Source organism: Stigmatopora nigra, chromosome 5 (genome assembly GCF_051989575.1).
Source record: "Stigmatopora nigra isolate UIUO_SnigA chromosome 5, RoL_Snig_1.1, whole genome shotgun sequence".
NCBI lineage: Eukaryota > Metazoa > Chordata > Actinopteri > Syngnathiformes > Syngnathidae > Stigmatopora > Stigmatopora nigra.
In genome coordinates this window covers 1,448,889-1,476,429 of record NC_135512.1, presented here as the reverse complement: position 1 = coordinate 1,476,429, position 27,541 = coordinate 1,448,889, and the positions used below count along the sequence as shown (strand labels likewise).

The following is a 27,541-nucleotide window of genomic DNA, read 5'->3' as shown; positions in this document are numbered from 1 at the left end:
TGAAAAATGTACCCTGCGCTACTGAAATATCTCCCTCCGCGAGCTGTTATAGATGTAATACCCGTGTGTGTCCGCCAGGTGGCGTTTACCACGTCCAAAAGCCGTCCACTTTGTAGTACATTTTAGACTTTTACGTGTGCCCTATTTGTGAGTGTGTGAAAATATTTGCCATGTTGCATTTGGAGTTTTTAATCGCTTAATTCGAGGAATTCTATATAAAATAACAAGGAAATGCATTTACTTCATGGTGGATTTCATAACTTGGATCTTTTTCTTATGTTGAGTCACTCATTTGCTTATAAAAAAAATAAATAAAACGTTCGTATCTAGAGGCATTTGTCAGTAGAAGTATGACTATATATTTTTTACATTTACTACCAATTGGCTAATTTGTAAACATCTCCGGTTCACTAAAACGGCGTTCCGCAAAGAGTCGCCGTAGTTAATTCCCGTGGAAAGGAGGCCCGGCAGCGCGAGCGAGCGAGGCCGTGTCAGCGGAACACATGCTTTCGCCTTTTCCAGTCCTCGCGACGTGCTTTGTTTTGCCAACACGACTCTTCGCGTCCGCCAAAAGCTGTCAGACGCCGTTTAGCGTCCGGGGCGCCTCTCGGCGGACACTGCCGGCTTGGCGGGAAGTGAAGTGAAGTGAAGTGGGGTGGGAGGGGCGGCATGTGGGGGGTGGGGGCCTAGCGTGCCGTACAATTGACTGCAAAGTGCGCGTCTGCGCGACCTACATTCGCTTTACTGCCGAGACGTTTGTTTAGCCTTGTGGGCAAACTCCAGTGTGTGTGTGTGTGTGTGTGTGTGTGTATGTGTGTGTGTGTGTGTGAGAATAGAAACGCATACAGTCAGTTGATGGGCTCTAATACTTGAGCGTTGTAAGCTAAATGCGCCCTCTAGTGGAAGGGCGCATATAGACGTTTTGCAACCCAGGTGACAAAGCAAAGGGTTGGCAATATGAGGGTGGCGGGCTCGGGAGTGAATCCTGGTTCAGGTGTTTTGTGGACAGCTGAGGAAAAAATGTGGGTGTTTTTTGGCATTTAATAACATTAATTTGTAAATAATTTTATAAACATCCCCATGTCCAAATTTCAAAATAAGAGCGTTCTAAAAAATAAAATAACTTATGCCAGAAATGACTGAAAGTCGTTTTCAAATTAAAACAAACCATAGCATTAATTTGTAAATAATTTTATGAACATCCCCCATGTCCAAATTTCAAAATAAAAGTGTTCTGAAAACAAAACTTCTGTTACAAATAACTGAAAATTTCATTATTTTCAAAATAAGCCAAACAATAACATTAATTTGCAAATAATTTTTTAAACATCCCGAATATCCAAATTTCAAAATAAAAGTATTCTAAAAACAAAACTTCTGCCACAAATGACTGAAAATGTCATTATTTTCAAATTAAAACAAACAACAGCATTAATTTGTAAATCAGTTCATAAAAATTCCCACATGTCCAAATTTCAAAATAAAAGCGTTCTCAAAAATATAACTTCTCCCACAAATGACTTAAAATGTCATTATTTTCAAATTAAGCCAAACAATAACATTAATCTGCAAATATTTTTTTAAACATCCCCAATGTCTAAATTTCAAAATAAAAGCCTTCTCAAAATTTTTACATCTTTCCGTGCACACCCCCCCCCCTCTCCCCCCACTTTCTAAACCTAGCTTCATCTCACGTCATCTGTCAAAAGTAACTAAGTGTCATCAGGTTTTTTTTAGGGGGGTACGACACTTATTATGGCGGGCCGCAGGAAGTGAAATCACATGCTCCAGTTAAGCTAAACAAGGTCAAGGTATTCCCACTAGCAGAGAAGCCAAAAGGCAGGGAAAAGATGCGGCGGATCAACTAGCGTTCTCACGTTGCACATGGATTTTATTAGCACAAGCCCCTCCCCCCTCCACCAAGCCCCTCCCCCCACCACCGAACCGCTTTGGTGCCCACGAGGTAAATAAAGCTGGCGGGCTCACAGCATCCAGCTCATTAAAAAAAGCTTTTTTATCCACTTCCAGCTAGCTAGCGCGGCGGCGGCGAGACTGCGCCGTGGACATTGTTTACACACAAACGCCGCCCGGGGAGTCGTGTCGATTTCTACGAGCGAGCGTGGCGCTTTTCATGAACTCTCGGAACCCCTTTTGGGGAATGGGCGAGGGGGTGCCGTGACGCCGCCCGACGAAAAAACGTTGATGTTTGCCGTCTGAAGACGACGACGTGGCCCGATTTGGTTCTAAAAATAGTTAACGGGATGCCAGGTTCGCAATTGGAAAATTTTAGAAGTACGGAAATTTTTTATAGTGTAAAATAGCATCAAATTTTGTCAAAAAACGTTATTTAGAATTGTTTAGCTTAGGTATAAATTGTTAAGGTCAAAGGTCATTCCCAGATTGGACCTTGTTTTGGTTTGAAAATGAGTTTCTGGAACGTTGTCAATTATTAAAAAAATAAACAAAAAACAATAAAAACTTTATGGTTAGTTCATTGTACTGATCATTTTACTAATTTTAATTGCATAATTTATTTATAATATTGGCCGTTTTAATAGTGAAAATGTTGCAAGTCCGTACTAATGTTAGCTTTTACTAAGCTAGCAGTTTAGCTAGCTTTAACTGCTTATTAAGAGGACAAATGCCCCTAATCGTAGTTGTAGCTAGCTGTGGTGGCTAGCTGTCGTAGCTAGCTGTTGTAGCTAGCTGTTGTACCTAGCTGCCGTAGCTTTGAAATTAAAAATGAATAAATAAATTTCTCGGGAATGGAAGCTAGCTGTTACTGCTCAACATTAGCACTTTAGCTATTATAACTGATAAAGACGATAAACTTCAAAAAATCTCTGATAAGTTCTCAGGTGGAGAAGCTAGCTGCTAGCTACTAGCTTGGATTAAAATTTATGGTAGTTAAGAAAAAATTAAAATAATTGTCTAAATAATTGAACTGGAGTTAAAAATCCGCCAAAGTGGAAACTTATGCTAAATCTAGAATGTGATGCTAAAGTTATGCTAACTAGCTTTCTTGGCATAACTATTTTTTAAGAAATAAAAGTATTATTCTCCATAAAACAAAAGTTCCCACGGTTAAATGTGACCAAATTTTAAAAAATTAAGAATAAATGTTGTTGCTAAAACAAGCTAGTACAACATTAGCTATAAAATATTTTAGCGTTCAAATTTAAACGGTAACTCAGCTTCAAACATTTCTGTAATGACCCCAGAACAAAGGTCACGTCCTCAGAGTGTGTCGTTGAGCCGCATAAAAAAAAAAGCGCAGTAATGACAGCGCCTGAGCAAGCACGCTAGCACGCTAGCCCAAACGCGTTACGCTCAAGCGCTCATTAGCAAGCGGACGCGGAATGGAATCGCGCACACACACATAGCGGCCACCGCGGGCCCGGCGGCGGCGGCGCGTGGCTCAGCCCGTGTTTGCCCACACGCCCACGACCATGTTTGGAAACTCTCAAACGAAGGGGTAGGGGGTGCCGAAGCGTGTGCCGTTTAGCCCGGTCGAGCGTGCGGAACAGCGGCAACGGCGGCGAGGGGGGGAGGGCGGGGACACATCCAGGAAATACACAGAAGGGAATACAGTCATCCCTCGGATATCGCCAGATTATTTAGACCAGAAATATAATCTCAAAAAATATTAATTTCACATTTCTGTAATAGACAAACAACCAATCACTCATAGCTAAGAACAATTAGCATCAAATTAGCCTAGCATGCATGGTTTTGTTAGGGTTAACCCAAGTAGCCGAAGAAAAAAAAAATGCAAACTCAGCGAATACAGGAAAAAAAAATCTGGGTTTGAACCCACGATCCCAAAACTGCGAGCCCAACGCACAAACCACTTTAACACTGCGCCACTTTCTAAAATTTCCCAATTTTTTTTTTAAGGTTAGCTAGCGAACGCCATTGACTTTTCAGGCCACGCAAAATGATTTGTTGCGCCACCTGTCCCTTGAATTTGACTCCTGCACTTTAGACGAAGATGGCGCTATGTACGTACGTCCCGAAGATAAACGTAGTTTCGTTCCAAATGTTCGTCTCGGGCCAAGAACGGAAGCTAAAAACCTTGTCAAGATGTCGCCAAGAGTCTCTGAGGGTACGCCACGTCTCAATTGACGACCCCCCCCTAGACCGAAAACAAATGGGAGAGATGCCACCGAAGCGACATACTAAGCGCAAAAGGAATCCTTCCTTGGGCCCTCCCCCAACCGACTCCCCCCAACCGACTCCCCCCGCCGTCTGCCCAAGTATCCTGGCGGGAGAAAGCCCGCAGTCATCACAAAGTGGAAATATTTACCGCCGTTCCCGCTCGCTAGGGACGAAATCGGCTGTGTTGCCGGCCGGGCCATGTAAGGACAAACCAAAGCAACAAAAAAACGAAAAAAGTACTACTACTACTACTACTACTGGGGCATCAAAAATGACTAACATTTTTGTTTTAAAAAAATTACTTCATTAATAAATATAGTTATTTTTTTGGGGCAGGAGGATATAAATTATTAGGTTTCACACAATTACAGTTTAATTTTTTCGTAAATTATTTTATTTTGAAATTGAGGAACTCCACAAATGATTTTGAGATACATAAAAATTAAGAAATGCCTTAAAAAGTAAATGTATTTCCTTATCCGTTATTTCATTTTGAATTCCCTTTATTAAGCAATTAAAAACTACAAATGCAACATGGTACATATTTAAATATTTCATATATTTCAAAGTCTAAAATCTCTAAAGTCTCATTTTTGTGTTTCCGCATATCTGTCATACAAAATTGGGACATTTTGACCAATTTTAAAGGGTTTAGTTGGTAGTTGTATGAGCACTGTGGAAAAAATTAAGAACATTTACATATATAGTACACTTCTACTTACGAAAAAAGTCTTGGAACCAATTAATTTTGTAAGTAGAGGTACAACTGTATTGTATTTCTGCATGACCGATTTCATATGTGATTGTTTTTTTTTTTATATATAGATTTTTTTTTTTTTATAAGGCCAGGGTATTGACCAGTGCGCCATTGTTTCTGTTTCAGAACACGCTGGAGACGTGCAGCATGTGCAGCAAACCCATCATGGAGCGCATTTTGAGGGCGACGGGCAAGGCCTACCACCCTCACTGCTTCATCTGCGTGGTTTGCAAGCGCAGCCTCGACGGCGTGCCCTTCACCGTCGACGCCTCCAACCACATCCACTGCATACAAGACTTCCACAGGTTAGTAGACTTCAACCCATGAAGTCATTGTTGTGGGGAAAGTTGGAGTAGTGAGTACTTTATTGTAGTACTTAGAATACAAGTAGGGGTGTAGAAATGGAAACTAGTACGGCAGGTTGGTTTTCTTTGTTCAGAATAACGTAGAAACATACAAATTGTTATTAGTAGTGGTAGTGAGACTTACAGTTGTATGAGTAGTTGTAGTAGTTGGCTGAATTTGACTAATAGAAATTTTAAGGTCAGAGTAAAATATAATTGTAAGGTTATTTGTCATAGATATGGTAGACAGAGTGGAAATGTTATAATAAGTTAGGTAATAGTAGAAATTGAAGTAGTGGTAGTGGTGGTTGTAGTTGTGGTAGTAGTAGTTGTAGTAGTGGTAGTGGTTGTAGTAGTGGTAGTGGTTGTAGTTGTAGTAATGGTAGTAGTTGTAGTAGTGGTTGTAGTTGTTGTAGTAGTGGTTGTAGTTGTTGTAGTAGTGGTTGTAGTTGTTGTAGTAATGGTAGCGGTAGTGGTGGTAGTTGTAGTAATGGTAGCGGTAGTGGTGGTAGTTGTAGTAATGGTAGCGGTAGTGGTGGTAGTTGTAGTAATGGTAGCGGTAGTGGTGGTAGTTGTAGTAATGGTAGCGGTAGTGGTGGTAGTTGTAGTAATGGTAGCGGTAGTGGTGGTAGTTGTAGTAATGGTAGCGGTAGTGGTGGTAGTTGTAGTAATGGTAGTGGTGGTAGTTGTAGTAATGGTAGTGGTGGTAGTTGGAGTAATGGTAGTGGTAGTTGTAGTAATGGTAGTGGTAGTAGTTGTAGTAATGGTAGTGGTAGTAGTTGTAGTAGTAGTAGTGGAAGTGGTAGTAGTTGTAGTAATGGTAGTGGCAGTAGTTGTAGTAATGGTAGTGGTAGTAGTTGTAGTAATGGTAGTGGCAGTAGTTGTAGTAATGGTAGTGGCAGTAGTTGTAGTAATGGTAGTGGTAGTAGTTGTACTAATGGTAGTTGTAGTTAGTAATGGTAGTTGTAGTTGTAATAGTGGTAGTAGTGGTAGTAATTGTGGTAGTTGTGGTGGTAGTAGTTGTAGTATTAGTAGTAGTAGTAGTATTGGTGGTAGTAGTGGTAACAATTGAAATGAATGTCTTGTCATTATACAGGTACATTGAGATTTAAAGTTTAATAAAAGTACAATAAAAATGAAATGAGGTGGTAAGTGACATGTAGCAGTTGGCGTAATCAGGATCCAACAAGGGCTTGTGATATTTTATTATGTTTTATTATTTATTTTTTTGCTGCGGCCAAACAGGAAGTTTGCACCGCGTTGCTGCGTGTGCGCCGAGCCCATCATGCCAGCCCCCGGGCAGGAGGAAACGGTTCGCATCGTGGCCTTGGATCGAGATTTCCACGTGCACTGCTACCGCTGCGAGGTACGACGTACTTACCGAGCGACCATTCGCCGTTTGGCGACATCCCAACTTTGACGTTTCTCCATTACAGGACTGCGGCTGCCTGTTGTCGGAGGGCGACAACCAGGGTTGTTACCCTCTGGATGGCCACGTCCTGTGCAAGAACTGTAACAGCGGTCGCATCCAAGCGCTTTCCGCCAAAGCCACCACCGACCTGTAAACGGTCGACCAATCAGAACGTAGCCTTTGAAACGCCATGGCGAATTTTGGGCATTTTCAACTCTTTCTTTATGGCGTTTACCGATCAAAATCGGGCGAGCATTCCGCTAAAATAGCCCCGTGCTAACTCGTTAGCGCTTTTTTCATTCCTCCTATGCAACTTTCTCTTTTGTTTACGTTTGAAATTCCGCCACTAACATGGCTAACTAGCATCGATCGCGTCGCATGGACACTTTATCAGAATTTTTATGAGTTTTTATGATTTTTTTTAAAGCGCGCTTAGAGCAGATTTTCCTCGGTGCTATCTTAGCATCGAGCTAACGCCGTCGGTACGCGTTATTATTTCTTACAACATGATACAAGCTACAAATAGCTACACTTAGCTAAAAGTTCTTCTACTTTAATTCCCACGTGTACGACACGCATGACCATTTCCCCGCTACGATCACCTAGCTAGCGCAAAATGCTAGCTAACGCTAAATGGTAAGCACACGATAAATGACTTTAAATGATCTTATTTTTTAAATTTTAACATTAATGACCTTTTTTTTAATGCTGTTGTTAGCTTGCTATCTTTTACTTAACAAAAAGTGCCTTTTTTGCCCCTTTGTGACCAAAGTAAACAAACAAAATGGCCGCCTCACACGCGCAAACATGTTTTTGATGTTTATTTTTCCTTTCTTTAATAAAAAATGTTGCAACTGCAGCCAATTCTTTTTTAAATTTATTTAAATACTATTTTATTGTTCTATTTTTAATGGTAGTTAGGTTTTTTGTATAATTTTAACTTAGAATTTAATACTTTGATTGTCATTATACAAGTACAGGGTGTTCCATAATGTTTGACTCTGTTTTGTAGGCCTATAATTTTGACAGTTTTTGTTGAAATGACCTCAAATTTTCACAGCTTGTGTAGAAACACTTCAAGTTTTTGTGTGTAAAGTTTGGTATTTCTCTCTTTTGTAGTTGGTGCCTTTTTTGCAGAATTTGTGAAGAAGGCACGCTACACTATCCTAACCTTTTCTTTTTAAGTCAACGGCATTTCTTAACCTGAAAAGACAAAATTGCCAAACATTACACACAAAAACTAAAAACATTTCTACACGAGCTGCGAAAATTTGAGCTCATTCCAACAAAAATTGTCCAAATTACAGGCCCACGAAATAGGGTCAAACATTTTGTAACACGGTATAATGCGATTTAAAGCTTCACTAAAAACTGCAAAAATACAACAACAAACAGACAAATAAATAATCAATTCCTAAGTAATTATTAACTTTCTTTAACATGTTATATTTTGTAGTGGACGGCACGTGCTCTGGTGTCCTGGGTTCAAATCCAGGTCCCGTCTACTTCCTCCCACATCCCTAAAACATACATGCTAAGCTAATTTTATGCTAAATTGTACTTAGATTGGTCCCACATTCCAAAAAAAACATGCTAAATTTCCCCTACCTGTAAATAATTAGTTGTTTGTCTCCTTGTGCCCTGTGATTGGCTGTCCATCGATTCCGGGTGTCCCTCCCCTCTGTCCTGCAGTCATCCAGGGACAGGCTCCAGCACCCCCTTGCCACCCTAATGAGGAAAAAACATTTCAGAAAATTAGATATTTTGAAGTTAAAAGAATTTTTAAGAAACAAAACTGATTTGTTTCTTTAAAAAAAAAAAACCTTTATGCTATTATGCTAAGCTAATCCAAATAATGCTAAATACCCCAAAAAAAGTCTATTATAATTACTTTACATGCTTAAATGGAAGGAAAAATCTGCAATCACAGTTCGGACCAGTCAAATTTCTGAGTGTGCAAACATTTACATTTTGTGGAATACCCCGAATACCCCCGAAGACCCCCCCCCCTTCCAAAAAAACCATCGTTAACCCCCCCATCACCTCCTTGTATCTTCCCATTAACTCTCCCTTTGTCCCCCTTGCATCACCCCTGTAGTAACATGGCTATCATCTCCTTGCGGGCCCCTTTTGGCCTTGATTTTACCTCCCTACGGCCCCTCTTTTGCCCCCCCCCCCATTCCAAAACCCCCTTCCCCCACCCCCCCAACACCATATCCCTCCGGAATAATTCAACATACTCGTAGACCCAAAAAAAGACAGCGAAATTGCAGTCACGGTGGGATATTTATGCAGAGGAGGGACAGTACGGGGGAGGGGCGGGGCTGAGTTTTCTGGCGCTTAAGCCGGGGGGCGCATCACTCATCAATTTGTTTGTAAACAACAGATTTATGCGCACTAAAGCGAGCGGAGGCCCGCCGGCGACTTCTGCGCTGCACGCACAACGAGCTCAGCGCTTTTTGGGATGCAGCTTGTCATGCCAAGGAATGGGGGGGGGGGGGGGTAGCGTGCATGTGGGTCGGGGGGGGGGGGGGGGGGGGGGCAATAAAAATGACCAGGAAATCACCCGACATGCTTGCGTGCTACTAAAACAAAGTAGCGTTGGATTTAAGGCGTAGGTTAGCCAAAATATTACAATGTCTACCTATCAGGGTGATAAATCATGTATTTTTTCGTATATAAGTCGCATTCGTGTATAAGCCGTCCCCTTAAAATCGTTGAATTCGACAATTTGCCTCGTATAAGCCTTACCCTTAAAATTGCCTGAAATTTGTTGAATTTGACGATTTCCCTCGTGTAAGCTTTACCCTTAAAATTGCCTGAAAATCGTTGAATTTGACAATTTCCCTCATATAAGCCTTACCCTTAAAATTGCCTAAAAATCGTTGAATTTGACAATTTCCCTCGTGTAACCTTTACCCTTAAAATTGCCTGAAAATTGTTGAATTTGACAATTTCCCTCGTATAAGCCGTACCCTTAAAACTGACTGAAAATCGTTGAATTTGACAATTTCCCTCATATAAGCCTTACCCTAAAAATTGCCTTCAAATCATTGTATTTGACAATTTCCCTCGTAAAAGCCGTACCATTAAAATTACCTTCAACTCGTTGAATTTGACAATTTCCCTCGTATAAGCCTTACACTTAAAATTGCCTTCAAATCGTTGAATTTGACTATTTCCCTCGTATAAGCCGTACCCTTAAATTGATTTAAATTTGTTGAATTTGACGATTTCCCTCCCATAGGACGTACTCTTTAAACTGCCCGAAAATCCTTGAATTTAACAATTTCCCTCGTATAAGCCTCACCCTTAAAATCATTGAATTTAACCATTTCCCTCGTATAAGCCGTACCCTTAAAACTGCCTTAAAATCGTTGAATTCGACAATTTCCCTTGTATAAGCCTTACCCTTAATCACAATGTCCACCTTCACATTCATGTTAGTACAAATGTGTCACTTTCTCAAGTCAAATTTATGCGCATATAAGCCCTACCCTCCATTCAGTCCTCATTTTTTGAGCAAAAATGCAAGAACATACAGCATTTAAGTGGATTAAAGTCACAGGCTATCCAAAACATCTAAACGTCAACCTCTCACTGTTAGCCAAAATGGCGTTAAATACGTTTAATTTGACAGCACAGCTGCGATAACCTTGAGCTTCCGCACGTATGACTCACCTCCATTGTTAGCCGGCACGTTAGTGGCTATTAGCCGTCCTCTTAGCCGAGTGCGAGCGCCGTTAGCGGCTGTCAAGGAAACGGGCCCGCTGTTTAATTCCCTTCCATCCGCCCGGCGTGTTCCGTTTCTTTCCTAACAATTAGTGTGAAGAATGAAAAGGTTAAAAAGTGAAAGTGAGTTTCTTTTCTTAGCCCCGAGGTCGCGAGGTGCCGCCTCCGTAGAGCTCCTTAAATCATGAGAACCGCGTTACCTTTCCGTAGCGCTCCCGCCCGTAAGTCGCTAAAGTCGGAAGACTTATCCCGGATCCACGCGACGTTCCTCCCGTGAATATCAAGCAGATGTAGCGTTCTTCCGTCGGCGCTAGGGCTAGCGTTAGCGGGCCAGGCAAAGGTCAACCAGATGCTTTTTACAAGGAACATATCAACTTGGATTGTTTTGCGCTTTGAGCTTTTTTTCTAGATGATTTCGAGACTTAAAACGGGCTAAATCTGGGCATTATTGGAGTAACTCCCATTAGCATCGGCGTTAGCATGAACCATACAAAACTCCTATAGTAAGGCTTACAATTAAATAACCATGTATAGTAAAGATTTCTTTTAAAATGACCATTGTTTAGTAATGCAGTTTTTCTCATTTAAAACTATGAAACCTTTATTAAGATTTGGGCTAAATCTGGCTTACAATTAAATAACTATTTATAGTAAATATATCTTTTAAAATGCCCTAACTAAACTATGAAAACTATATTATTAACATGCGGGCTAAATCTGGGCATTATTGGGGTAATTCCCATTAGCATCGGCGTTAGCATGAACCATACAAAACTCCTATAGTAAGGCTTACAATTAAATAACCATGTATAGTAAAGATTTCTTTTAAAATGACCATTGTTTAGTAATGCAGTTTTTCTCATTTAAAACTATGAAACCTTTATTAAGATTTGGGCTAAATCTGGGCATTATTGGGGTAACTCCAATTAGCATCGACGTTAGCTTGGACCATACAAAACTCCTATAGTAAAGCTTACAATTAAATAACTATTTATAGTAAATATATCTTTTAAAATACCCATGTATAGTAAGGCAGTGTTTCTCATTTAAAACTATGAAACTTATATTATTAACATTCGGGCTAAATCTGGGCATTATTGGAGTAACTCCCATTAGCATCGGCGTTAGCATGAACCACACAAAACTCCTATAGTAAGGCTTACAATTAAATAACCATTTATAGTAAAGATTTCTTTTAAAATGACCATTATTTAGTAAAGCAGTGTTTCTCATTTAAAACTATGAAAACTATATTATTAACATTCGGGCTAAATCTGGGCTTTATTCGAGTAACTCCTATTAGCATCGACGTTAGCATGAACCATACAAAACTCCTATAGTAAAGCTTACAATTAAATAACTATTTATAGTAAATACATCTTTTAAAATACCCATGTATAGTAAGGCAGTGTTTCTCATTTAAAGCTATGAAAACTATATTATTAACATTCGGGCTAAATCTGGGCATTATTTGAGTAACTCGTATTAGCATCAGCGTTAGCATGTACCATACAAAACTCCTATTGTAAGGCTTACAATTAAATAACTATTTATAGTAAAGATTTCTTTTAAAATGCCAATGTATAGTAAGGCAGTGTTTCTTAGTTAAAACTATGAAACCTATATTATTAAGATTTGGGCTAAATCTGGGCATTATTGGAGTAACTCCTATTAGCATCGGCGTTAGCATAAACCATACAAAACTCCTATAGTAAAGCTTACAATTAAATAACTATTTATAGTAAATATATCTTTTAAAATACCCATGTATAGTAAGGCAGTGTTTCTTATTTAAAACTATGAAACTTATATTATTAAAATTTGGGCTAAATTTGGGCATTATTGGAGTAACTACCATTAGCATCGGCGTTAGCATGTACCATACGAAACTTCTATAGTAAGGTTTTTACTTGAAATTAATAACCATGTATAGTAAAGCTTTTTCTTTTAAAATGACCATTGTTTAGTAAGGCAGTGTTTTTCATTTAAAACTATGAAGCCTATATTAACATTATAAAGTAATTCTCATCAAAGTTTTTTTTTAAACAGGAATTAAAATAATCCCCTCCAAATTATTCAAAAATGTAAAAAAAAAATTTAGATACAAGTAACATTTTTAGCAAATATTCATCTTAAGATATCTACGAGCACTGGGCGGAGCGTTGCATTTTTTTTTAATGTTAGTCAGTGGGCCAATAGAGCCAACCGAGGAAATGTATCAAAAATTCAAACAAAATTACAATTAAATTTAGTGTAAGGTTAGATGAAATTTATTTTTTTGTGTCTACATCGGAATCCAAATTCATTAAAATTAGTTTGTATTATGTTACGAGCTAGTTGCCGTGCAAAAAGTCTAATTTTAGTACAATTAAACATATTTCAACACATTAAACCACTAGTTTTTTACCACTTTGTTAATAGATGGCAAAATAGAACAAATACAAATATTTTTACAGTCCAATATCCTGTTTTGGGAGTTTTTTTTACAGAGAATTACTACAAATTAATTAGTTTTTTTGTTCATTTCTATGTGAAACATTCATTTGAGTTATGAGTAAATTGACATACACTTTAAGCTCATATCTCAAGGTACCACTTTAACAGAAAACATGCAAAATATTCTGCTAATATTAAGATTTAACATTAAAAATCTCTCAAAACATGACAACATGTGACTTGTATTCTGTCATTCATTTTTTTTAGCCACGTGAGCAGATGCTAAACTTCTTGATTGACATTTTAATTATCCGTTATTAACTGGTTCCTTATGACTGGTCATTATGACTGGTCTCTACTCCAGATCGGCGGCAACGTGCGCTAAATGTAAATATGTGAACGCTCAAGTGGATGAGCCCATTAGCGCACGGCGGCACGGCGCGGTGGCGGCGTGTAAAATAATACGAGTAACAGCATGAATAGCAATTTGCTCAGGCGGCAGCTTTAATTAATTAATATTTTTTTTAAGTCATGGAGACTGGCCGTCTTTGTTTCTTCGTGTTGCATCAAAAAAAGTGCTTTTAATTTTTGGGGGTTTCAATTCCCCCCGCAGACAATTATTTGATCAGAGGTGCATTTATTTTTTAAAAAAGGGAATCCATTGGACGTACAACAAAGACCAGAAGCATCAATTATTCACATCGAAAAGTCCCTCGTCGCTTTTTTTTTTTTTTTTGCTAAGAAACTTGTCCAAGTTTGGAAAAAAACTCAAAACATACTACTTAGTTGGGTTAGTTTTATGCAGAACTATGTCGGGTATCGGTATATTGGTTTATAGCTTTTTTAAATATATATAAATATATATTTTTTTAATATTTTTTACGGATTGGGATTATTTTTCAAAAAAAATTGTATGGATTGGGATTATTTTTTATTTTTTTTGTATGGATTGGGATTATTTTTCTTTTTTTTGTATGGATTGGGATTCTTTTTCATTTTTTTTGTGTGGATTGGTATTATTTTCCATTTTTTTGTATGGATTGGGATATTTTTCTATTTTTTGTATGGATTGGGATTATTTTTCACATTTTTTTTGTATGGATTGGGATTATTCTTCCATTTTTTTGTATGGATTGGGATATTTTTCATTTTTTTGCATGGATTGGGATTATTTTTCAATTTTTTTGTATGGATTGGGATATTTTTCATTTTTTTGCATGGATTGGGATTATTTTTCAATTCCATTTGTATGGATTGGGATTATTTTTCTATTTTTTGTATGGATTGGGATTATTTTTTTAAATTATTTTAATTTCTAATTTGCTAAAAGATCACTAACTGTTTTTACATTTTTTTTTGTATGTTGGCAATGGAATTTGACGAAAAAAACTTGATGACTAGTTATAAAGTAGTTATAATTGTGGGACTGAAATTAAAATAACATAAATGCGACTTTTTGAATGGAATTTTTTTTGCATCATTTTTTATTTCATTTTCATAGCTAAAATATGACTTTAGTTGTTTTTATCCATTTTAGGACGTTGGCAAAGAAATTTGAACTTGCAAAAAAACCTTAGTTTTACTTGAGTACCCCGAGAAAACCCACACAAGCCCGAGGAGACCATACAAACCCCACCCACCAGGCCGACACACTAGCCACTCCCCCTCCAGTCCTCCTACTATCAGTCTAATGCTTCCTAAATTTGTCCATTGACTAATATTTTTTTAGTCAAATCTAATTTGTGGTGTATTCCTTCCCAATTCAATTCCTCACGTGGTTTCACCCTGGCTGAGGTCTCTCGTCTTATCCCCGGTTGATTTATGCGGCCTGTTTTTTTGTCGGGGATCAAGCGGCTGTGATTAAGGGGATTTGAGAGGAGAGGAAGTATCTGTATATGTGTGTATATGTGTGTATATTTGTGTGTGTATACGTAAATGTGTGTGTGTGTGTTGGGGGGGATTTTCTGGATTAGCGGTGCAAGGTTCAAATGTGTGTGTGTGTGTGTAAACAGCTGAATGTCACAGGTTGTGTGTGTGCTAGCATTGACGTTAGCTTGCGAACTGGATTAAAGCAACATCAGCTACTGTCACATTAGGAACAAATGTTTTGCTGTCAATATGCTGCACAAGGAGAAACTGACATTGACACAAATGCCTCTTTTCTACCCCAAAAAATAGAAAAAAATTTAAAAAATATTAAGGGCCTCACGGTGGGAGATCTGGGTTCAAATCCTGATTGGTTCACCTGTGTGGAGTTTGCATGTTTGCATGTGTGTTTTTTTCTGGGTATTCTGGTTTACGAGTATACACATACACATATACACATATATATCATTATACACATATACACACATACATATACACTTATACACATACGTATACACATACACATATACACATATATATCATTATACACATATACACACATATATACACCTATATACACGCATATATACACATATATACACACATATACACACAAATATACACATACACATATACACACATACATATACACTTATACACATACGTATACACATACACATACATATACACTTATACACATACGTATACACATACACATCATTATACACATATACACACATATACACCTATATACACGCATATATACACATATACACACATATACACACATATACACACATATATACACACAAATATACACATATACACATATACACACATACATATACACATATACACATACATATATACATATATCCACTTATTTGTACTAGTACAGATAGATGTTAAAAATAATTTCAAAGACTTCCCAACTTCCTGCGAGTGAAAGGGACTTTTCATTGGGTGGCGTGGCGCCTGCAAATGGACTTCCTGTCTTTAGCAGTGACTTCCTTTGAGCTTCTTTAATCAGCCTCTTGACAAAAGGTCATTGACGTGCATTAAGTGGAGTGTCCTGCTCTTATCTGCCTCATTCACAAGACTTTATTCCGCCAACAATGTTATCACGTATCCACGTTCTCTTCGTAATTGCCTTTTTTTTTTTTTGACGCTTTCCGCACAAAAAGACAAGTCGGAGAAAAGAAAAAAATGGCGTTTCCCCGGGGACAATTTTTTCCCCTTTGCCTTATTTGAGAAGGGGGGGAAGACGCGATTTTCCAAAAGATGCCGACGCGCCGTTATTGTTCCGCTGTTTATTGCTATTTGCGGCGCTTAATACAATGATTCCCTAGCGCGACCTATTTAAGCGCAGCCTTTGGCAATCAGCTAGCTACAAAGTTAGCGCGCTAACGTGTGTGTGTGTGTGTGTAGGTGGAGGTTCAGAGGCCTCTTGTTTGTCTTCATTTAAGTGACGTTACGTTGCTATAGTAGCGAAGCTTCCTTTTTTTCGTCAGCGCCGCCAAACTTCGCCACGTGTCGTCTATGATGATGATGATGATGTGTCAAGAAATGAGGGTGAATTTGTCCAGGTTTTTAGGGGGGTTTTTCTACCATAATTTGGAGTTATACTTATTTTTATCTTGCAAATTGCTGGTTGTCATGAGTGACGGACATTGAGAGGTTAGTTTGACCTGATATGGTCAAATATGAGCATTTTGGGCAATGTGATGTTGTTGTTTTTTGGATCGAAATGGGTGTAAATATATGTTTGTTTGTTTTTGTTTAGAGATAGTGTTTAATAATTTTAATTTGATGTCAAATATTTAGTTATTGGAGCTACTACTACTATGATGTCTACTACTACTATGATGACTACTACTACTACTATGATGACTACTACTACTACTATGATGACTACTACTACTACTATGATGACTACTACTACTACTACGATGACTACTACTACTACTACTATGATGACTACTACTACTACTACTATGATGACTACTACTACTACTAAGATGACTACTGCTACTACTACTATGACTACTACTACCACTGTTGACTACTACTACGACTACTATGATGACTACTACTACTACTACTATTATGATGACTACTACTACTACTACTATGATGACTACTACTACTACTAAGATGACTACTGCTACTACTACTATGATGACTACTGCTACTACTACAACTATGATGACTACTACAACTATGATGACTACTACTACTACTCCAAATATGATGACTACTACTACTACTCCAAATATAATGACTACTACTACTACGCATATACGCCTTCCCGTGATTCAGTCATATATTTTTTAGTTACAAATACAGCTTATATGCGAGAAAATACAGTATTTTGGCGATTTGTGGACGTCGCTCAGGTGCTTGCTATTAAAAACGATCAGATCGAGCGCCTAGACGAGTACAAATGTTTTACTTTGAAGGGAAAATCTTAAGAAAAATGATCCCACCTACTATCTTTAAGACAATATATAAATTGTTTTGATCAATTTGTGCATGTCAAGTCTAATTTATGCACATATAAGCCATACCCTCGATTCAGTCTTGTTACAAATACGGCTTATACTCGAGAAAACACTATACTTTTATTCAGTTCAAGTTTAATTTGACTGTTTAAGGCTAAAATGAGTAAACTAGGAAACTTAATTTGTCCATGTACACATGTTGCTGCAAGACCAAAAGCGCCCAATTTAGATGAACCTAGCTAAAGCGCTAACTCGTACCTTGGCTTAATTGGCTTGTCTCGTATCTCAAGGGGCCGCCGCCGCCGCCGCCATCCTCATCAACCGTGACGACGACTTTCCAAGTTTGCGCGTTGTAGCAAAATAAACAGGACGAGTGGAAATAATGGAGAGTCAACAAAGTCTACTTCAGTCTGCTTATGATCTCTCCCTTTGCACAATAACACTCAGCCCAATTGAAAAAGTGGGTCAGCCAAGCTATTCTTAGTAGTCGCCCGAAACATCTTGCCCCCCCCCCCCCCCCCCGCCCCCCCCAAACAACGCTCGCGAGTCAACACGCAGGTGGAAAAATCAACTTTTGCTTTGTTTTTAATTTATTTATTTGACCGGATGCTAACTTGACGCTACCATTACGGTCTCCCATGTGGACTTGAGTCACATTTTCGTCCTTAGCTTACCTCAAATTACCTACTTTCAGAGACGAGTTGGAAGGCAGAATACTTGGCGGGGACGCTGTGGGAGTATCGGAGAAGTCGGCAGATTTTCACGTGCGTGTCGTCCCTGGTTTCACCTGCGAAAAGTTTGCGGAGATAAGAAAAAAATATACATGACGTACTGTATTTTCCCGCATGTAAACCGCCTCCATGTATAAGCCGTACCTTTTAAAATGGCCTTAAAATGGTTGAATTTGACAATTTCTCTCGTATAAGCCGCCCCCTGATTTAAGGAAAAACGTGTCGTTTATAGTCCGTGAAATACGGTATTTACATTTAAATATTATTTTCATTTTAATTAAAAAAGATGTAAAGTGGAAACTCGTATAACTTGTACCCTTAAAATGGCCTAAAAATGGTTGAATTTGACAATTTCTCTCGTATGAGCCGCCCCCTTGATTTAAGGAAAAACATAAAAGTGCACTTTATAGTCCGTTCAATACGATAATTACATTTAATTATTATTTTCCTTTCAATGAAAAAAGATGAAAAGTGGAAAGCCATCTATGGCATTTTATTGAATTAATTCTCATTTCTGCGGCGATTTGGTTTTGGGGGTGCTGGAGCTGACTTGAATCCAGAGGCTTGGGAGAGACACCCTGAATTGGTGGCCAGCCAATCACAGGGCACAAGGAGACAAACAACCAATCCCTCTTAGCTTGGAGGCAATTTAGAATGTCCAATCAGCCTAGCATGCATGTCTTAATGTGGAATGTGGGAGGAAACCAGAGTACCCGGAGAAAACCCACGCAAAAATCCATCCAGACAGGTGGACGTGACCTGGATTTGAACCCAAGTGTCCCACTCTTATCTGGAATTCCATTCATACCCGTTACTACGTAAATAAATACAAAAACAATTGGAAATGACCACAAAAAAAGTTGAAACACAAAATTTGGGAATTTTTTGGGTTGTTTTTTTTTTAAGTTAATGATGACGGGGTGAGCAATGGGTCCGTATCCGTCTCACACGAGGCTGTTTGCGCTGGCTCGCTAGAGCAGAAAGTGATTTGGAGGCCGAGCAGAAAATGCACTGTCTCCCTGCAGGCATTGCATGACAAATCTGCAAACTGGCACACACTTTACCCCCTCCATCTTGTTTGTTTGTTTGTTTATTTTTGGGGGAATTTGTTTGTTTGGATGACTACCTGAATGCTCGCTTCACCTTTGACCCCGGCCGTCCTAAATTGCAGCTGGCTTTTCCCCACTTTTTTAGACAAATTTCCAGGAATGTTTTATTTAACTTTTGACTGATTTGATAACGGGTGGACGCGGTGGTGTAGTGGTTTTTTACATCTGGCTTTGTCACAAGGGGGTTTGGGTTCGATTCCTTCTAGGTGGAAGTGTGATTGTGAGCGTGGGGGGTTGTTTGTTTCTTGTGTTTTGATTGATATTTTTTGTTATAGTGGTACCTCGAGTTATGAGCTTAATGCGTTCCAGAACTGAGCACGTATGTCAATTTACTCGTAACTCAAATGATCGTTTCACATAGAAATGAACTAGAAATAAATTAAATGGTTCCAATTCTCTGAAAAAACACCAAAAATAGGATGTTAGTCCAAATTGGACTCGTATCTCAAGATAAATCTTTGCTTCAAATTTGACTCGTATCTCAAGATATTTGCTCCGAAATGGACTCGTATCTCAAGATATTTACTCCAAATTTGACTCGTATCTCAAGATATTTGCTCCGTTTTTGACTCTTATCTTAAAATAAATATTTGCTCCAAATTTGACTCGTATCTCAAGATAAATATTTTTGCTCCAAATTTGACTCTTATCTTAAAATAAATATTTGCTCCAAATTTGACTCGTATCTCAAGATAAATATTTTTGCTCCAAATTGGGACTCGTATCTCAAGATATTTGCTCCAAATTTGACTCTTATCTTAAAATAAATATTTGCTCCAAATTGGACTCTTATCTTAAGATAAATATGTTTCCTGCGAATTTGACTTGTATCTCAAGATAAATATTTTTGCTCCAAATTTGACTCGTATCTCAAGGTAAATATTTTTGCTCCTAATTTGACTCGTATCTCAAGATATATGCTCCAAATTTGACTCGTATCTCAAGATATTTGCTCCAAATTGAACTGTGCTCTCAAATTGCTTATGTCATGGCACTCCTATGTCAAGGTACCACTATAAATTTTTGATCGTATTACCCAGTGAATGAATTGATTGTGGAATCGCATGTGCTCTTAAAAAAAATGCCTATATTTTTTGTTACCTCTCTAATGTGCCACCTTTTGTGTAATGTACCTTTTGTGAAAGAGGCTCTTGTCAGTAGCTTTATGGCCTCCCGTGTCACCGTGGTTACGCAGCTGGAAGCACCCTCCACAAACCCGCGTAGACACAATTTGCCATAAAGTGTGATGTTGCCGCTGGACGACTGCATGCAGCCTTGAGCGGCAAATGACTTTGGCAGGGAAAAGTTGCCTGGAAATTGCTGCTTTTTGATTTGTGGCTCCTAAAAGCCTGAGCACAGACTATGAATTAAAGGTGCTAAGTGACACCATTTTATTTATCAAGCCAAAGAACTCCATGAAGACTTTTCGGCAGTTGTGCTTTCAATGTTCTCATTTTATGACTTGGTAACCAAAACACGCAACCCAAACTGATCCTGGGAGGTCATAAATCTTGAACCTAGCTGCTTTCTAGTTTTGTAACGTTGTTGTCGAAACAATCTTGTGTAAATAATGATGAAATAAAGCTGATGTAGCTTTGCCGGAATCTTTTAGGACGGCTAAAATATCAAATTGGACCGGTAAGGTGGTCATAAATCATGTATCGACTTTAAAACTTAAAAGCCTTAATCAGATTAGTCATTATCTTGTCAATATGACACCAAATAAGACAATAAATATCAACGTAATGACCTAAAACACACACTTATTTTACCCAGTGGGGTCATAAATCACTACTGTGTTTGGTGACACTGTTAAATTAATTAGTAAAATTTTTCTAAATATGTTTTATTTGTTCATATATCCGTAAATTTAAATAAAAAACTGAACAAAAGTGAGCTAGTGTATGAATCTAATAATCCTTATTGGGGAAAAAAAAGTAAACTAATATCTAAAAGTGCCATTTTATTTTAAGAGGGTAATAAATCATTTTAAAATGACCTGTGGTTGTAAATTTTCAAAATATTGATCCTTTAAATTTAACGTATTTAAAAGCTTTTTCCACACTTCTGACTACACCATTTGTATACCACCATATGTCGCCCCAATAATTATAAATAACATCGAATATATAATTTGACATGGTCATAAATTACCTAGCTACAAACTGCATAGACTCTATTTTAAATTAAAGCCCTTAACTATAGCTTTCCAGATATGATAAAAAATACCTCCCATGCTGATATACATAGCCCCAAAATGGCTACTAATGGGGGCTAACTCAAACATCCCCTTTTCAAAGTACACCATATTCTATTCACCTAAAAAATCCCTTTCCAAAATACACCAAATTTCTATTTATATTAACCCACATGGACTCGCCCCTCAAATTAAAGGTCTTGATGAGAGCTTTCCAAATATGTAACAATTTTCCCAAATACGTCATCTCCCGACAAAATAACGGCAAAAACGCTAAAATTTTTGTAATTATGGGGCCGCACATCAATCTGCTACAAATATAGCCACGATCTCCTGTTAGGGTTCAACGATACTAGCGAGGACTTTCCAGATATTTACCTACTTGGTCAATATGCCCTGATTTGACTTACCTTACCAACATTACACAAGAAGCATGTTGTAACATCACATGTATTTATGCTGGCTTAAATGTGAGCTAACTCGTAGACGTAAATGCAACTTGGCCATGGCTGGAATAATACTGCCACTTAGTGGTTGCATCATCTCGTCCATGTGGGACCAAGCTTTTTTTTTTTATTTTACGCCGCCACGGGGAATAAAAAGTTTGCGCGGGGTAAAGAAGAAAGGGCAAAGGCCGGTCGCGGATCCCCCCAAACGTTATCTGATATTACGCAAGTACTTTTTAAAGCCCGGGAGGGGCTATATTCATTTAATATTTAAATAGACTTTAGCCCTGATTTAATAAAAAAAAATTAGTGTCTGTGATGTGACAAAGATGTGATGAGTAAAAAAAAAGGCCGGAAAATATGCGGGTGAACTTACCAGATAGGTTAAGTTGGGGTAACCAGATAGGTTAAGTTGGGGTAATGTTGTCTTGAAAAATGGACCAAATTATGCCTCCTAGAGTTGTGGGAAAAGAATCATGATATTTAAAATAAACAACAAACTTAATGTCATATATTTATTAGTTTCTTTTTAAAAAATAATCCAACTTAAATGCAGTCTAAATCAAACAAGCAATTGTTAGCATGTATCTCAGTAAGTGCTGTAAGTACCGTATTTTCACGACTATAAGGCGCACTTAAAAGTCATACATTTTCTCCAAAATAGACCGTGCGCCTTATAATCCAGTGCGCCTTATATATGGGAAAAAAAAGAAAACCAAAAACGAAAAACCACCACTGAAGGATATAAAAAATAAAAAAAAAACGCCTGAACTGAATACTCAATACTGTTAAATATGCAGATGCCATCTTAGTTTACAAAATCTTCCATCATATAGCTCCTCCCCCACTGCAAGATTTTATACCAAAAAAAAATCCAAAACATCAACAATGGCTGGCTCTAGAGGTGACTGTGAGTGCTTCATACCTGGAAGTCAATAGCAATTACCGTATTTTCAGGACTATAAGGCGCACTTAAGTCTTAAATTTTCTACAAAATAGACCGACAGTACGCCTTATAATACAGTGCGCCTTATATTTATGGAAAAATGTCATTCATTGAGGGTGCGCCTTATAGTCGTGAAAATGCGGTATAAGTTTTCCCGTATTTTATAAGTTTCGTCTCATTGGTCATTGGTAGCAGATGAAAACGTCATTGTCAATTGGTAATGCTAACTTAAAACGTCCGCCTTTTTTACGATACAACTATAGCGCGTCAGCAAGCAATGTACCCAAACAGCCTCGTCACTACCGTATTATCTGGACTATAAGTCGCACCACCTAAAAAATGCACAATTAGGAAGAAAAAAAATATATATATATATAGATATATAAATCACCAAAAATGAAGACCTGTCCTTAATGAAATAGCCTTTGTATTTTGGTCTGTTGTTTCCGGCTCAGAAAGCTTCGCCAAAGCTAATGAACCCGAAGCGTCATACCCCGCATTATTTCCGCGACTAAAAAAAAAAAGCTAGCGCGTCCATCTACGCCCCAGCAACCCTAAACTTCTCCGCGGCTGGTCAAAAGGGGGTCTGTAACATCTGCCGAACACCCCCACCCCCCTCGTGCCATGTCCCGGACTCGCTAGTGCGTCGCCATGCGGATAAACAAACATGGCGGGAAGCTAATTGAATTACTTCCCGACATCAACAACCATGCGTATCAACCGAATGTCGGCACGCTGTGTTGAGATCTCGGAGGACAAGGCGGAAGAGTGTTGACAAAACATGGATTAGGGGCCTTTTTTTGTATTTTCCCAGTGATAAACCACTAAGAATGAGCAATAACCCACATGGTTATAAAGATAGAACAAAATAGTCATACATAGTGTGGCCTAATCTTGATTAGAGGCACTAGAATATTTCATAAATGTCACAAAATTACTGAAATACTCAATGGAAGCTAACTAGTACCTTAAAGATAACTTAATACTTTTTAATAATTTCTTATAAATGTGCAAAATTTGTCATGGCAACGTTGTAATTATCGTAATAGTGCGAATATAAGACAACCCTGAATATAAGACGACTCTCTTTTTCAAGATTTTTGAAAAAATACTTTTTGAACACTAAATTTAACTTTTATGCAGAAAATAAAGACTATGACTGGCACAAATAATGAATTAATTTATTATTCAACAACTAGTCGATTATGAGAAATCTATTATGGTCATTTGAAAAAATATAAATTGTCAATTTAGAGACATTTTTGACCAAAAATAATCATTTTTTTTACATTTTATTATTATTGGGGGAGCGTGAAAAAAATTAACAAAATACCCCATTATTTCAACAATAAAATATGAATAAAAATAAAAAATATGGTTATTTTTTTCACATTGACATAGAACATATTAAACTCTTGTATCCACAAATCAATGCAATTAATTAAATGATTTATAGTAGTGACACTCTTTACTCTTTTAGCATCATTTCCTAAGGTGAAAGACGCTTGAAAAAAAAAACAGATCAGATTTATTTGTAGCAACAACAACAACAAAAGCAGAATAATGCATGATAATAAGTTACACGCGAGCCTTAAACACACAACAATGGCAAACACGCTCTCGCAAGCCATTAAAGGGAAACTCGTGTATTATTCACTGTGTTATTAATTCATGACGGAGGCCATCAGCGATAAACACGTACGGTGTACGTCGTCGTCTAAGAAGACGTAAACGTGAGGAGATAGAGGAACGTCTCCGCATTTTACGCCGTGTTGATTGCTTGGCCTAGATACAACATTATGGATTATTCTTATCCTCGCCTCTCGGGCTGCAGTGATGCATCATGGGGGCAAAGGCTTTCTAAGTTCACTTGCTTACGTAAAAATACAAAAAAAAAAAAAAAAAAGTAGCGTATTGTGTAGCAGCCGGAATCCACGAGTCACACTGAGCCCTTTTTTTTTGGACTCTGTCATAATCCCAATGCAGGGGAAGATCTCAGGGGGGAATTTTCGCAATGCATTCTGGGAGGCCGGTAATTGAACGTTTGGAAGTCTTCATACTAGTAGTAGTAATGGTAGTAGTTGTAATAGTAGTAGTCATCTTTGTAGTAGTAGTAGTAATAGGAGTAGTCATCTTTGTAGTAGTAGTAGTAATAGGAGTAGTCATCTTTGTAGTAGTAGTAGTAGTAATAGGAGTAGTCATCTTTGTAGTAGTAGTAGTAATAGGAGTAGTCATCTTTGTAGTAGTAGTAGTAATAGGAGTAGTCATCTTTGTAGTAGTAGTAGTAATAGTAGTAGTCATCTTTGTAGTAGTAATAGTAGTAGTCATCTTTGTAGTAGTAGTAGTAATAGTAGTAGTCATCTTTGTAGTAGTAGTAGTAATAGTAGTAGTCATCTTTGTAGTAGTAGTAGTAATAGTAGTAGTCATCTTTGTAGTAGTAGTAGTAATAGTAGTAGTCATCTTTGTAGTAGTAGTAGTAATAGTAGTAGTCATCTTTGTAGTAGTAATAGTAGTAGTCATCTTTGTAGTAGTAATAGTAGTAGTCATCTTTGTAGTAGTAGTAGTAATAGTAGTAGTCATCTTTGTAGTAGTAGTAGTAATAGTAGTAGTCATCTTTGTAGTAGTAGTAGTAATAGTAGTAGTCATCTTTGTAGTAGTAGTAGTAATAGTAGTAGTCATCTTTGTAGTAGTAGTAGTAGTCAACATAGTGGTAGTAGTCGTCATCATAGTAGTAGTAGTAAGAGTATTCATAGTAGTAGTAGTAAGAGTATTAATAGTAGTAATCGTCATCATAGTAGTAGTAGTAAGAGTATTAATAGTAGTAATCGTCATCATAGTAGTAGTAGTAAGAGTATTAATAGTAGTAGTCGTCATCATAGTAGTAGTAGTCGTCATCAGAGTAATAGTAGTGGTAGTCGTCATAGTAGTAGTAATAGTAGTCATAATAGTAGTAGTAGTCATAACAATAGTAGTAGTAGTCATAATAATAGTAGTAGTAGTAGTCATAATAATAGTAGTAGTAGTAGTCATAATAGTAGTAGTAGTAGTAGTCATAACAGGAGGATTAGTAGTGTGCTAAAGGGAAATTCATACATTAAACAATATTGATCCAAATATAAGGCACATAAGACTATAAGGGTACTGACCAGGTATTATTCAGTTAACACACATGTACGAATAATTGTTGCATCAACAATAAATGATTAATTATTTACGTACAGTTTGTTTTATTTTTCAATAATTACGCAGCATTACTATTTTAAAGCCACCAACTTGACATTACTATACTTTTGTAGAGAGCTAGCTACATGTATCTTGTATAACTATAGGAATGCGACATACCTCCTTTTCATGTTGTTTTAATCGGTTAATTTGCTTCGTTTTCAGGGATATCCTCACCAACGTTATCCCTGTTAAAAGTGAAAGCATAAAACAACTTAAACAGCATAAAATAAAACAAGCACAAGTCAAATGCTTTGACTATTTAGGACATCATTTGCATATGTTTTGTGTTATTTCTGTCTAGGAAGTATCGACACAAAAGGAGATGATTTTTAAGACATTTTCCTGCTAGATATGCAGAAAGATTTTTCCTCCAAACAACAGAAGACTAATCCAAAATTGTTGTTCTTTTTTTTATGAATCACAGCCGAATTATTTATGTATGACAGTTTTATTGAACACACAGATGACTTGACAGCTCTCAGATGCGTAGGGTAAACAACGTTGACAGTGTTGACGAAGGATTTTCAACACGTCTTCCTAAAAATATCACTCAATGGCGTTTAAAAGGCGCCACCGGACAATGAAACCGACGGGCGATTTGTTGCACAATGAGATCTTTACACCCACAAAATCCTAGAAAAATAGCAGCAGCCATTGAGCCGTCAATCATGTTTTTGTCAATCTCAAACGTTCCGGATCTCCCAAAAAAAAAACGAAACGCCTCGTCGGACCAGAGACCTGTCAGAGAAGCGTTAGCGCCGGTTGTCGTGGCGTGAATGGTCGTCAAGACTTGAAAGCTAACGCCGCGAAACTTATTTTTGCCATGGATTTGGGACATCTCTATTCAGTGTGTCTTAAGACTTAGAAAGAGTAACATAACCACGTGTTTACTTCAATTATTCCGGAATATTTTCACCACGATCAAGAGTATTTAATATCAAAACAATGGAAATGTGGACTTATTGTTGCCTATGGACCTAAATGACGTCACCAGTACCTGAACTTCATGTTATAAAGATTTTGTACTGAACATTTGATTAGAAAATAATCTAATACAACCCATAACTTAAAATAACGGAGGTGTAGCTAATACATTTATAATCCACTATAATTAAGGCTAATTTAGATCATAAATGCACTTTATTATTACATAATTTGGCCATATAACATTTTCCTATTTCAATTCAGTTCTAGTTATAATTTTTAAACTAAATAAAAACGACCGTTAATGGTCTGCAAACCTTACAAGACACGAAAATAATAAATAGAAAAGTTACGTTTCATTTTTGTGTTCAAGTGCCTAATGTAAGCGCTAGCTTTAGCAGCTAGCATGACGCAGCTAATAATCTCCTATCAAATAAAAGTTTAAGCCTGTTTCTTACGAAATGGTTGTAATTATACGTCCCTATGTATCATAATTTTAAATAAGAAACACATTAAAAAGTAAAATATAAAATAAACTTACCAATTGAAGTTTTTACTCGAAGTTTTTCGTTTTTAACATTGTAGTTTGTATACATGGGTCTTACTGCTGAATAAATCAATAACTTACACAATCATGTCATCAAATAAACTTGATAACATGTTTTCAAATAGCAATAAACGAGTATTATTGGATGTTTGGTGCACGGTTCAAGTAACACGATGGCGGAAACAGGAAATTCTCGTCGCACCTGTTTTGG

The 27,541-nt window shown here is 37.5% G+C and overlaps 1 protein-coding gene and 1 long non-coding RNA gene across 4 annotated transcripts in view; one reads left to right on the top strand and one right to left on the bottom strand.

Moving 5' to 3' along the window:
* Window positions 1–7,529, top strand: part of lpp (LIM domain containing preferred translocation partner in lipoma) — a 103,191-nt gene extending 95,662 nt beyond the window's left edge. For all 3 annotated transcript variants that reach the window (XM_077717852.1, XM_077717850.1, XM_077717851.1), the window contains exons 8-10: window positions 5,042–5,220; window positions 6,505–6,625; window positions 6,696–7,529. In XM_077717852.1, coding sequence (XP_077573978.1) covers window positions 5,042–5,220; window positions 6,505–6,625; window positions 6,696–6,824 — 429 coding nt within the window. In that variant the 3' untranslated portion in view covers window positions 6,825–7,529. The remainder of the gene's footprint in view (window positions 1–5,041; window positions 5,221–6,504; window positions 6,626–6,695) is intronic.
* A 2,821-nt stretch (window positions 7,530–10,350) lies between these two features.
* On the bottom strand, window positions 10,351–27,541 carry LOC144196936 (uncharacterized). Its single transcript, XR_013326422.1, has 5 exons — window positions 27,325–27,541; window positions 25,977–26,044; window positions 22,065–22,142; window positions 17,880–17,992; window positions 10,351–10,484 (listed from the first exon to the last, which is right to left on the bottom strand). It is a non-coding gene; the product is annotated as an uncharacterized LOC144196936 (long non-coding RNA).